We start from the raw sequence: 13,423 nt of genomic DNA on the forward strand, positions 1-13,423 counted from the left end.
ATCATATCTTGCAATGATGTAGACCATCCCTGTTTACAATCCCAGCAACAGGACAGGCCCAGCAGAGGTGGCAGCACAGTGATATACAGTCAGGAGGAAGTTGCCCTGAGAGTCCTCAACATTGACTCTGAAATCTCATGCATCAGATCAAACATTCTGCTCATAACTACTGACTGCTCCTTCTTGGCTGATGAATCACTTCCATGTTGAACACTAAGGGTGACAAGGGTACATGATGTACTCTGGATGGGAATTTCAATGACCACCACCAAGAGTGGCATGGCAGTGCCAATACTGATGGAGCTAGCCAACCTCTAAGGGACATAGCTGTTAGACTGGGTCTGCGGTATATGCTGAGGAAACCAACCCACAAGGGAAGAAGAGGTATAGTTAGTAAGTTTGCTGATGACACCAAAATTGGAGGTGTAGTGGACAGCGAAGGAGATTACCTCAGAGTACAGCAGGATCTTGATCAGGTAGGCCAATAGGCTGCGACATGGCAGATGGAGTTTAATTCAGATAAATGCGAGGTGCTGCATTTTGGGAAAGCAAATCTTAGCAGGAATTATACACTTAATGGTAAGGTCCTAGGGTGTGTTGCTGAACAAAGAGACCTTGGAGTGCAGATTCATAGCTCCTTGAAAGTGGAGTCGCAGGTAGATAGGATAGTGAAGAAGGTGTTTGGTATTGGTCAGAGTATTGAGTACAGGAGTTGGGAGGTCATGTTGTGGCTGTATAAGACGTCGGTTAGGCCACTGTTGGAATATTGCATGCAACTCTGGTCTCCTTCCTATCGGAAAGATGTTGTGAAACATGAAAGGGTTCAGAAAAGATTTACAAGGATGTTGCCAGGGTTGGAGGATTTGAGCTATAGACAGAGGTTGAATAGGCTGGGTCTGTTTTCCCTGGAGCATTGGAGGCTGAGGGGTGACCTTATAGAGGTTTATAAAATCATGATGGGCATGGATAGGATAAATAGACAAAGTCTTTTCCCTGGGGTGGCAGACTCCAGAACTAGAGGGTATAGGTTTAGGGGGAGAGGGGAAAGACATCTAAGGGGTAATTCTTTCATGCAGACGGTGGTATGTGTATGGAATGAGCTGCCAGAGGAAATGGTGGAAGTTGGTACAATTGCAACATTTAAAAGGCATCTTGATGGGTATATGAATAGGAAGGATTTGGAGGGATATGAGCCAGGTGCTGGCAGGTGGGACTAGATTGGGTTGGGATATTTGGTCGGCATGGATGGGTTGGACCGAAGGGTCTGTTTCCGTGCTGTACATCTCTATGACTCTATGACTCTATAACATGCTTGGCCTCATCCTTACCAGCCTGCCTGCTCCAGATGCATCTGTCCATGACAGTAAAAGTGATCATTTCATAATCCTTGTGGAGACAAAATCCCACCTTCAAATGAGTATCCCCTCCATTATGTTGTGCGGCACTGCTAAGTGGGATGGATTTTGAACAGATCATCAAAACTAAGTTATTCATGAGGTGTTGCAGGCCATCAGCAGCAACAGTATTGCATTCAAACACAATCTGTAACCTCTTCCCTTGGTATATCCCTCACTCTACCATTACCATTGAGCCAGGGAGTGAACTCTGGTTCAGTGAAGACTTTCGGCAGGGATGCCAAGAACAGCAACAGGCACATCTACAAATGAGTTCTCAACTTGGTGACGGGACCACTTGCAAACCAAATAACATAACCAGCATGCTGTAGACAGTGCTAAGAGATTCTACAACCAGTGCATCATATCAAAATTCTGATGTCCTGCCACATCCAATCATGAATAGTGGTTGAGAATTAAGCAACTCATTGGAGGTGGTGAGTTTTACAAAGACCGTCAGCTTTCATGTTAGAAAGCCCTGTATATTAGTGCAGAAGAGGAGGCTGAAGTATTTGCATCCACCTTCAGCCGGCGATACTGAGTGGACAATCTATCTCAGCATCCTCCTGAGGTCCTCAGTCTCACAAGTCGAGTCTTGAGCCAATTTGAGGGAGAAAGACAATCAAGGAAAAGCTCTTCATTGGTTGAAGTTGTACCAAGCACGGAGGGCAATAGTTGTGGTTGTCAGACTTAATCATACCAGCCATAGGACATCACTGCATGCTGGCAGACAATGGCCTGCTCTTGTTATCACCAGAATATTAATCCAGAAACTCGAGTAATGTCCTGGGGATTTGGGTTTGAATCCTTTCTTGGCAGATTGTGGAATTTGAATTGAAACAAATCTATAATGAAGCGTCTAATAATAACCAAGTAACCATTTAGAAGAAAAAAGGCCATCTGCTTCACTAATATGCCTGAGGAAAGGAAATCTGTTATCCTTACCTGGTCTGGCCTACACGTGACTCCAGACCCATAGCAAGGTGTTTGACTCTTAATGGCCCTCTGATCAATAAGGGATGAGCAATAAATGCAGGCCTAACCAATGGCACCCAAATCCTATGAATGAATTAAATGAAATCATTACTATAGTATCCCATACCCAAATATTTTCAGTTGCTTTTTGAATGTACCCCGCTCCGTTATAAGGGCAGAGTGGGATATTAAATTATGATTGCATGATGTTCAGCATCGTTTCCAACTCCCCAGATACTGAAGACACAGTGTCCAAATGCAGAAAGACCTGGGAAACATTCAGGTTTGGGCTGATGGGTGGCAACTAACATTTGCGTAATTTAAGCATCAGGCAATGACCATTTCCAATGAAGGAAATTTCAACCATCACCCCTTAACATTCCATAACATGTGGTGTAAACAAAATTAGCTGAACACCGATATTGGTGACCTTAGGGAACTGGGAGGTGGCCAGGCTAGATCATTCAGTTGGTATATCTGGCAGAAGATTGTTGCAAAAAGTTCAGCCTTGCATTGATATATAGGCTGCAACCCACCCACTTCCTCCCACTCCATTAAACGTTGAGGATGGCGATATTTGTAGGCCCTCCTCCTCCAGTAAGTTGATTAATTGTCCACCAACATTTGTGGTTGGATAAGACTGCAGAGCTTAAATCTGATGCATTGACTGTGTTATCACTTAGCTCTATCTATTGTATACTATTTAAGTTACTTGAAGCGCAAGTAATTCTGCATTGTATCTTTACCAGGCTGACACCTCACTTCTGGTTATTCCTGATGCTGCGGGTAGCATGCCCAACTGCACCATCAGTTGAACCTGATTGATTTCCCAGTTTGTTGGTAATGGTGGAGAGGGTGTAGATGCCTGGCCATGAATTTACAGGTTGTGGTTGAATACAATTCTGCTGCTGTTGATGACCCACAGGCCTTACAAGCGTCAGATGAGTTACTAAATCTGTTCTGTAATTTACCATGGTGGTTGTGTCATCATCTAAGTCAGTTGTAGTGAAAAGCTACAATTTCTGGGAGATATCATTTGTCATCTCCTGTCAAATGAAGTAACATCCATTATGTCTATGTTCTAGCTCCTCACCAACTCCTTATCTACCTCAAGAGTTTTACATGTTTGTTAACAGTTACCCTTGTGAAATCTTACCAACTGTCTTTTTGTATCTATTCATATCACTGAGTATTTGAGAAGAACAAATTAATAACATTGTGCATTTTGTGCACTTACTTTTGTCAGTTGGCAGATCACACAGAAGTTATGCAAGGAATAAAGAAATTCCCACAAGTACGTTATCCTGTATTAACACCAAATCTCCATGGCTTTCACGACGCTGTGAGTGTATTTCTGAATGTTACTGATGTTATAAGTACTTTGAAATTGTGGTAAAAGTATATCTTATACCATTAAATGTTAGCCCATTATTCTGGTTATAATTTTCTAATACTGCTCTTCCTTCTTCAGTACCTACCCAGACACTGTGCCCCAAATCTTCCACCGTTACATCAATGATTGTATCAGTGCAGCGTCCTGCACCCAGGCTGAACTGGAGCAGTTCATTGACTTCTCCAAAAACTTCCATCCCGCCCTCAAATTGACTTGGTCCATCTAGGACACGTCCCTTTCCTTTCTTGACTTCACCGTTTCCATCTCCAGTGACAGTCTCCAGATGAATGTTCATTACAAACCCACAGACTCCCATAACTATGTGGACTACACCTCCTCCCACCCAGTATCTTGCAAGAACTCCGTCCCATTCTCCCAATTCCTCCGCCTCTGCTGCATCTGCTTGGACAAGGAGACATTCCACTTGTGAGCATCCCAGATGTCCACCTATTTTGAACAATGTGCTTTTCCTCCCTCTGTCATCCAGACAGACCGTCCGCTGCACCACCTCCATTCCCTGTTCCACTGCTCTCAATCCCCCCAATGCAATAAAGACAGAGTCCTCCTTGTCCTCATCTACCACCCCATCAGTTTCTGCAGCCAACGCATCATCCTCAAACACTTCCACCAACTCCAGCTAGACCTCACAACCAAAAACATCATTCCCTCTCCATCCCTCTCTGCCTTCCACAAGGACCGTTCCCTCCAACAGTCCTTGGTTCACGCCACCCCCACCACTGAACCCCCATGTATCTTCCCTTGCAACTAGAAAAGATGCAAATCTGCTAGTACACCACCCCCGTCACCTCCATCCAGGGCCCCAAACAGTCCTTCCAGGTGAGACAGAGGTTCACCTGCCTCTCTTCTAACCTAGTTTACTGCATCAGGTGCTCTTAATGTGGTCTTCTCTACATCGGGGAGACCAAACGTAAACTTAGGGAACGGTTCACCGAGCAGCTCAGCTGGGCCCGCAGGGGCTGACTGGACCTATCAGTCACTGCCCATTTTAATTCCCCTCCCCACTTCCTTTCCAACATGACCATCCTTAGTCTCCTCCATTGCCAAAACAAACCACATTCCCTATGGGAGGAACAACACCTAAGCACCCGACAGCCTGGAAGACTGAGCATTGAGTTCTCCAATTTCAAATAACCTCCCTCCCCAACCCCCGGCCTTCTTCCCACCCCCTCCTCCTCCCTTCCACTCCTCCCTGCCATCAACCGGATTCATTCCTCCCACTGACCAACCAGGACGTACCCTCTACCTGTCTTCACCTATCCCCACTTCATCACCCTGCCCCTACACCCCGCCCTTTATGTGCAGCTCCCCCTACAACCAGCCCTAGTCCTGAAGAAGGGTTACACCTGAAACATTGTCTTCTGTTCCTCCTGATGCTGCCTGGTTTGCTGTGTTCATCCAACCTCCTGCCTGTCTATTCCTGCTACTTGCAACATTTTCAAAAATGTTTCAAAATGTAAAAATCGAATATTCTTTTTGCAGTTCCAAAGCCCAAAGATGCACATAGGCTACTTGTAACAGGGTTTAGGTTTGGTGGAGGGATATTGTTGGAATGTCAAACTTATACTTTGTTCCTGCTCATATCTGCATGGGTTTCCTCCTGGTGCTTCAGTTTCCTCCCATGGTCTAAAGATGTGCAGATTAGATGGAATGGCCATGCTAAATTGCCCATGGTGTGCAGGAATGTGTAGGCTAGATGGAATAGTTATGGGAAATACAGGGATAAGCTAGTGGTCACCATACCTTAAGCGAGGGAATAGGTTGAGAAGGACTTTCCCTGAGGGTAATCTCAGCTGGTGCAGGAGTTGAAGTCATGCAGGTGGTGGTACTTTGCATTGCAAACTAGCCATCTGGCCAATGGAGCTAAGCAAAGCAGTAAGGTCATGAGGTAAATCAAAGTGAATAGATAGAAAAAAAGAGTTGAAAGAAAGCAGGTAGACATGAAGGAAAGATAAATAAGAGAAAGAAACAGAACATTATTTCCATGAAATCATTAAGCTGTATAAATTGTTTGGATTGAAAGAGAGTTAGATAAAGTGTCACACATCTGTATATTTTATAGAGAAAGCTAGCAAGAAGAAGATTTGTGTTCGTACATAGGAACCATAATTCTGAATTTACTGACAACTAAGTGTAGGACAAATAAAGGTAGCAACAACAGCTTGTATTTATGTAGCACCTTTTAACATAATTAATTGTCCTATGGCACTGCACACGATATTATGTCACTAGGCCACAGAGTGAGATATTAAGTCAGATGGCCAAGTATTTGGCCAAAGAGTTGGGTTTTAAGAAGTGCATTAAAGAGAAAAGCAAAGCAGAACGGTTTTTGGAGGGACTTCCAGTGCTTAAGACCTGGAGGCTGAGGCAACTGAAGGCCTGGTAACTAATGGTGCAGCAATTACAATTGAGGACAGATAAGATGCCAGAATTAGAGGAGTTCAGGTATCCTGGAGCCTTGTGGAGTTAAAACGGTTAACAGAGATAGAGATAGGGAAGGGTATGGGTTTGGTAGGATTTCTAAACAACAGGAATTTTAAATTCAAGCTATTGCTTGATCAGGCACCAGTGTGAATCAGAGAGCACAGTGACTTGCTGCTGGTTAAGACATTGGGCAGCAGAGTTTTAGATGCCCTCCAGTTTACTAAGAACAAAATAGAGGAAACTTGGAGCTTTGGTTGAATATTTCTTTTCTTCTTGAACCTCATGATGTTGAGAGTTAATTTACCACAGCCATTGGAATGCAGGATGGGATCACCTGTTTCTATACCTGGCAAGACTGAGTTTGGGATCTTTCTATCTTTTATATCAAGGAGAATTTTTGTGAGGCACTGGTTCTCATTGCATGATTATTGTTAAGCACATGCAGTTCAATGGGATTAGCAACATCCAAATCTAATAATAATGTTTTAAAAGGCTCGGAAAGCAGTAGCAGATAACAACTGGCCTATTAGTTTAACGTCAATGTTAGTGATAAAATGAAACCATTTGAACAGGCAAACTTAAGGAAGACCTCAATAGATTTAACAAAATCTACTATGCAAAGATAGAAACTTCTGGTAGAAAGAACCTGGCTTACATGTTATTTTAAGCTCTTTGAAGATCCAGACAAAGGAATTAAGTTTGCAACAATTTACTGCCAATATTGGGTTCTTCTCCCTGGAGTGATGATTGAAAAATCACAATATCTGCCCTCATTTTGTGTTAAAGATTAGAAAATTATGATTTGAGTGTTAAGGATTGGTCGATGTGCATTGTTGGTTGCTCCACTGAAAATGTTCTGCATTGATGTTAAAAGATTACACCCCTGATGCAAATGGATTCCAACTCAGATTCTGCCAGTAGTAATGCTGATTATGCTTGTTCTAAGCTTCCAGAAGACACAAAACCCACAGTCCCATTTCTCCCAGGCATTATGATTAAAGGTAAAATTGGACATTAAGCTATGAACTAGAGAGTGCACTACATCATGTGGAAAAGTTCAGTAAAGTTGAGGGAAGAATTCTTGAATTAATTTCAAATGTGAGTTGATGGTTTTGAAATTGTGAAGATTTGAGACAGGAAAATCATATCAGTCAAAATGACTTATTAGGAAAACTTATTTGTCATGGTTGCTCAAATGTTTTATATTTTCCATTTAACAGAAAGGTTCTCTAGGATATGCTCTGTTTGCTCAGAGTGAACGCTCTCCTATAGTTCAAGTATGCATATTTGAGGAAATTTTTGCAAATGATTTTCTTTCTGGCATTGAAAAAAAACAAGTTAAATTCATTTTAAAATGACACTAAATTGAACAAAATAAAATATTGCTCAATTAGAATTTTCATTGTCCATTCTATGTGCTATATTTTGGACATTTCCACAGAGACTCACAACTTCAAATGTATTGTTAGATTGGTATGCGCTCTCCTCTATGTCATTTATTCCATTCCATTATCTAACCTTCCTCTGAAGTATAATCCTCTTCATATGCTCTGTAGTGAAGGTGTGTGTGTATTGTACCTTTAAGAGAGCTAAAAGCAACAGGAGTCCCTGACAGTGTTCTGAAAAAAATATAAAATGTAACCTTTTGGTCCAGCAATTAGTTGGTTGCCTAGAGACAAAAATAGATTTGAATTAAGCCAATCAGTTTAAATTATACCCAAATAATAAAGACCAATTTCCAACCAGGTTTGAATTTAGTAGATTGACTATCTTAAAAGCCAATGAGACAATCCGATGCTTTGGGGGTATAAGACCGGGGAAAATTGAACAATTGGGAAGAGAATTGCCAAGTCAGCATGTAGAAGCTGCCTGAGAAATAGCTCTCTCAAAGGTACCTTTATCAATTAGTAACCTGTGAAGCAGAATCCCCAAGAAGAAGAAAAAAAGACAAGAACCCAGAGAAGAACCAAAAGCTGCCTGGTTTTGAGATAAGAAGTTTTGTCTTGTAAATCTTAATCGGGAGTTTTAGCCGACCAGTATAAAAGTGAAGGTAAAAGATAGATTAGAGGAAAGAGCTGTAAATCGGTGTTAGTTAATTATTCTCTGTTATACTTTAAGAAATAAAGTTGTTAATTTTTATTTTAAGTAGTTCTTGGCCTCTCGAATGTTCACAGATTACGGCATGGGATAAATCTTTTCTGTGTTGCTGCTGTAAATTAAGCAGGAGTGTTTACCCTATGTTGTAACAGTTCCTATAGCCTATTTACTCTAAAGAATGGGACTAATTTTAATTGGTAAGAAATACTTTGAGCAATTTACTTTTTCATGCCTGAAAAACATGTAATGGTGATCCATAGAATTGTTCTGCCCATAGCGATAAAATAAAGCTGATAAAGACATGGGCAATTAATCAAGAGCTTGTTGCTCTGAGGAGAGGAATATGCTTCATTTTAATGATGATAATTGACAGGACAATGTGCTTTATAGACAGCTTTGTCAGTGGGAATGAGTGAAATGTTTTTCCAAAATCAAAGTGCTTTGGTCAACAGAAAAGTGCATTCGCAATCACTGAAGAATGTTATGTTGAAGATGGCAACTTAGTTATGTTATAAATTTATTGATAGAGCTATCCAACATCCATGCCTGTGAACCAATGCCCCTATCATTGCCTTTAGATTTAACTGATCAAACATACACTTAGCTAGTCACCCTCAAATTATTGTAAACATGCGGTCATTCAAGTTTTTTCTGTCCATGTCTCAATTCTCAGCAAGTCCCATTTTACCATCATCCCTGTGCCCACTGATTATTTTGCCTTCTGGTTAGGAAACACCATGATTTTAAAATGACCATCCTTCTCTCAAATCCCTCCATGGCCTCACCCCTCCTTAATTCTGTAATTTGCTCCAAAATCCACAAGCCTCTGAGATATTGAAAACAAAACAAAATGCTGGAGATCACAGTGGATGAAGTAGTATCCATGGAGAGAAAGCAAGCTAACATTTTGAGTCTCCACATGAAACGTTCGCTTAGTTTCTCTCCATGGATGCTGCTGTGATCGCCAGCATTTTTTTTGTTTTCAGTAAAGATTCCAGCATCTGCAGTAGTTTGCTCCTAGCTGTTGAGATATCTGAGTTCCTTTAATTCTGGCCTCTTGTGCTTTTCCAATCCTACCATTGGTGGCCATGCCTTGGTCGCATGGACTCCAAGCTCTGGAAATGTCTAACCTATACCTCCCTACTTTACTTTTTTCCTTTAAGACCTCAAACCTACCTCATTGACCAAAATTGTCTTCATCTGACCCCCAATATCTCCTTGTGAGGCTTGGTATCATACTTTGTTTTTGAATGTGCCTGTGAAGAGTCTTGGGATGTATCACCACATTAAAGATGCTCTATAAAAATACATTGTGTTGTAGAAAAGCAGAATTTTTAAGGTATTACTAAATGCTGGCCTTCAGGTGAAATTGGGTTTCCTTGCACGTGAATCATTAGAAGTTAAAATACACGTGCAGCAATAAATTAGGAAGCAAAATGGTGCATCTGCCTTTATTGCAAGGTAAGTGCAGTGTAAGAGGAAGGATGTGTTGTTGAAGGTGTGCAGAGCTTTCATGAGTTCATACCTGAATATTTTGTGCAGATTTATTCTGCTTGATTCAGAAGACTGAGAGTCTGTGATTTTCCTACTCCAGGGGTTCCACTGATGGGCAAATTCAAAATTGAAATCAATAGATTATTGGGCAGTAAGGAAGTGGGAAGAGTTTGGGAGGGTAGAGCTGGTGTACATCTTACTGATTAGTGTAGCAGTCCTTATGGATCATATAACCTATCCCAGTTTCTAATGGGTTTTTTTGTATTCCATTTATTACATGCCATTTGGTCATTATTTTCTTTCAGATTGCAGCAGGAGCGAAAGAAGTGGCCATTTTTGGAGCAGCCTCTGAAACATTCAGTCAGGTGAACACAAATTGTTCCATTGAGGAAAGTATGCAACGGTTTGAGGAAGTTATCAGTTCAGCGAAAGATGGCAACATTCCAGTTCGAGGGTATGTGTGGATAAACTCCTTTATCTTAACTTCTCTGGCTACGTAACTATTAAAATGAATAGAAAGGATCCCAAACATATGTTTATTCAGGTAAAGAATTTTCTAGTCCGTAATCTACAGAGACAGTAACATCTTTTCATTGAAGTTATTTCTATCTTTTCGTTATTCACAAGTTTTATTGAAGTCAATAGAACTGAAAATTGAGAGACCAAGGAATTGCTATACCATCACGTCCTTGATTTCATCCAAATTCAGTGTTGCTCAGGTGGTCATTTTTATTCTGATCTGCAGTATTTTATGTCATTTAAAAACCCTGAGAATTAATTTAAAGATTGTCGATTCGGCCAGAACAATGATTAATTTTGTGCTCGCTAGATCATTCCAAGACGCTGCAAGGAAATCTGACAAGATAAATTACTGCCCATTCCCGAATAAGGAATATGAGGAATATACATGCTCATTAAACATTTGAGAAGCCATTTCTTTTGAACTTTCTCATTGGAATGCAATGCTGCTTTGGACAATATAATGTACTCATCTGACTGAAATCCAGAATCTCAACTTGTGAACCTATCACATTTTGTAAAGGGATTTCATTCTCTTAATTTTTCAAAATTAAATTGAAGTGGGAAGGCCTTTTAGTGGTCGTTAAGAAGATGCTGATGCACTTTCATCTTCAGTTGTTACAAAATGATTTAACACAACAAAATGGCTTGTTGTTTCGGAAGGCTGGCTAAAATCCACATCCAGGAATCACTAGTGGAGGTGGGAGTGGTGGCTGGTGGTGTTAGCAGAAGATGGAGTCAAGTAATGGAAAAGGAGTGAGGGTAAGACTTTGAGAAAGGTTTGCTTGAGGGACCAGGGGATGGCAATATTAATGAGATGCAACATCATAACATAAATCCATTAGATCTAAAGAGCAAATTTTCATCCAAATCAAAGGCCCTTGGATATAGCTTACAAAGTGTAAGTGTTAGCACGTTATGAAGTATCTTGAATTAACTTGTTTGGACATGACTTTGGAGCAGGTGGGACTTGAACCCAGATTTTCTGGCCTATGGGCAGGGACACTGCTACTGTATACAAGAGTCTACAGTATGGTATAATCTGTCAAAAAATGGAAAGGAAATTGAGGATTTATCTTGTGGATAAATTATCAAAGATTTTAAAAAATTTTTCCAGAAATATTTTGGATTGCAGAAGGATGGGATGGTGCAAAGTGTGTGTTGGCAAGGATGAAATTTATTTGAAATGCATTCAGAACCATTTTGGATGTAATTTTCTGTTGCTGTAACAATGAATGATACACCATTCTAATACGGTTCATAGATAATGAAATGGAGCAACTGGGAAATCTAAGCATCAGAGAACATAGTAGCAACCGTGGACACGATGATAAAAAAAACACTTCACTGGAATAGACAGGACAATAAAGTCAAAAAGATTGTGGCCCAGATTAATTATTGAGGAAAATGGTACACAGAATAGTAGTGGGAAATAGTTAGATGACAGATGGTAAAACAACAAATCAAATATACAGCAGGAAAAATAAACTGGTGTATAACAAAGGCAGTGATTCCTTGGGTTAATGGATTAGATCAAATTTGAAATTGCAAAATTGATTCATTTGAAAATGAAAGTTGTAATGAGTACCAAATGTAGAAAAGGACAGTGCAACATTTTGCTCCAGTACTACAGAACCCCCACCCCCTCCCTGCAACCAAACAGGTGGGAAATTATGGGAGCCCTGCATTGTTTCTGTGCGGAATGTCTGATCCAATTTAAATCCAGTTGGGCACTTTACTGGCCCAGCGTGGGCCTCCACAGGGTTTAATAGGCAGCCTCTAGGAGCTTGTTAAATCCCTGAGCCACTACTAAATTCTGTTAGGTTTTGGGTTAGATGCCTTAAAATGTTTCATTTAATTGGCATTCTGCTGCTGTCAGGGAGGATTACTACGTTGGGCTCCAGTTTGATTGGTGATAGTTCCCCTGATGCCAGAAGTCAGTTGTGGATACTCCTTTCTGATTCCTCTGGCCCCTACCCCTTCTGCTCCACCACTCTCTAGTGGTCTCTACTTAACTCAGCACACTGTGTGAGACACAAACTTAGTGCAAAGAGCACTGGAGTGATTTTCTGTAGGTACGTTATGGATGGCTGATGTCAAAATCATGGATTTTCGGAAGATCTACTACCACCATCTCAGAGCCACAAAAGGAAGGGTAATCAATTGGTCAATCAGTCAATCCCAGCATGATTTTTCACATTCTAAACACACACAAGGGAAGACAATGGAGAGTGAAAAAATGACAAAGAACTCTTGACTAAGTCATCTTCCCTCAAATATCAGAGAAGGCTGACTTCAAGATTTTGGGATCCCCAGAGAAGAATTAAAACAACTAGTGAAGGTTAACATTCAAATGTGACATGATTTTAAAGAAGTTATTCGAAGTTAAGATCGAATTGTCAGTTGACCCTGTCAGTTTACACCTGAGAATTCAGAAAGAAGAAAGCAAAGAAAAAGAGGAGACTCTGACAGCAATCTTGCACATTATCATTATAGGAAATGGGATTAGATCAGAGGATTCATGTGAAGAACAACATTGGTTGAAACCTGATGGGCTAAATGGCTTGATCTTGTTATTCTAATCCAGAAATCGCTTCTAAATTACACCAGTGAAAAAATTATACTTTACTAATTTGAAATAGCTACTGGAATTAGAATGTAGACCATAGAACAAAGAACAGAACAACGCAGGAACGGACCCTTCGGTCCACCATGTTGTGTCGAACTTGACACCAAATTAAACTAACCTGTTCTGCCTGCCCTTGGTCAATATTCCTGTATTCATTGTATATTTATGTCCTTATTTAAAAGATGCCAAAACACCCCTATCGTGTCTACCTTCACCATCACCTCTGGTAGCTTGTTTAGACTCCTACCACTTTCTATGTATAAAACATGCCCCTCACATCTCCTTTGAACTTTCCCCCTCACCTTAAATGCGTGCCCCCTACTATTAGACATTTCAAGTCTGGTAAATGATTCTGATGGTCAATCCTATCTATGCATCTCATAATTTATAGACTTCTATCAAGTCTCCCCTCAGCCTCTGCTGAATTAATAAAGAATACAAAGTTAATTTATTTCCTGAATTTTTGGAAATATACATCAG

At 40.6% G+C, this 13,423-nt stretch overlaps 1 protein-coding gene across 5 annotated transcripts in view; it reads left to right on the forward strand.

The window, feature by feature from the left end:
* The window catches only part of hmgcll1 (3-hydroxymethyl-3-methylglutaryl-CoA lyase like 1), a 110,022-nt gene that overhangs the window by 21,124 nt on the left and 75,475 nt on the right, over positions 1–13,423 (forward strand). For 3 of the 5 annotated variants that reach the window (XM_072560210.1, XM_072560191.1, XM_072560218.1), the window contains 2 exons: positions 3,616–3,711; positions 10,101–10,249. In XM_072560210.1, coding sequence (XP_072416311.1) covers positions 3,616–3,711; positions 10,101–10,249 — 245 coding nt within the window. The remainder of the gene's footprint in view (positions 1–3,615; positions 3,712–10,100; positions 10,250–13,423) is intronic. The other 2 variants (XM_072560200.1, XM_072560228.1) reach the window with 1 other exon arrangement.

This window comes from Chiloscyllium punctatum, chromosome 3 (genome assembly GCF_047496795.1).
Source record: "Chiloscyllium punctatum isolate Juve2018m chromosome 3, sChiPun1.3, whole genome shotgun sequence".
NCBI classification, from domain to species: Eukaryota; Metazoa; Chordata; class Chondrichthyes; order Orectolobiformes; family Hemiscylliidae; genus Chiloscyllium; species Chiloscyllium punctatum.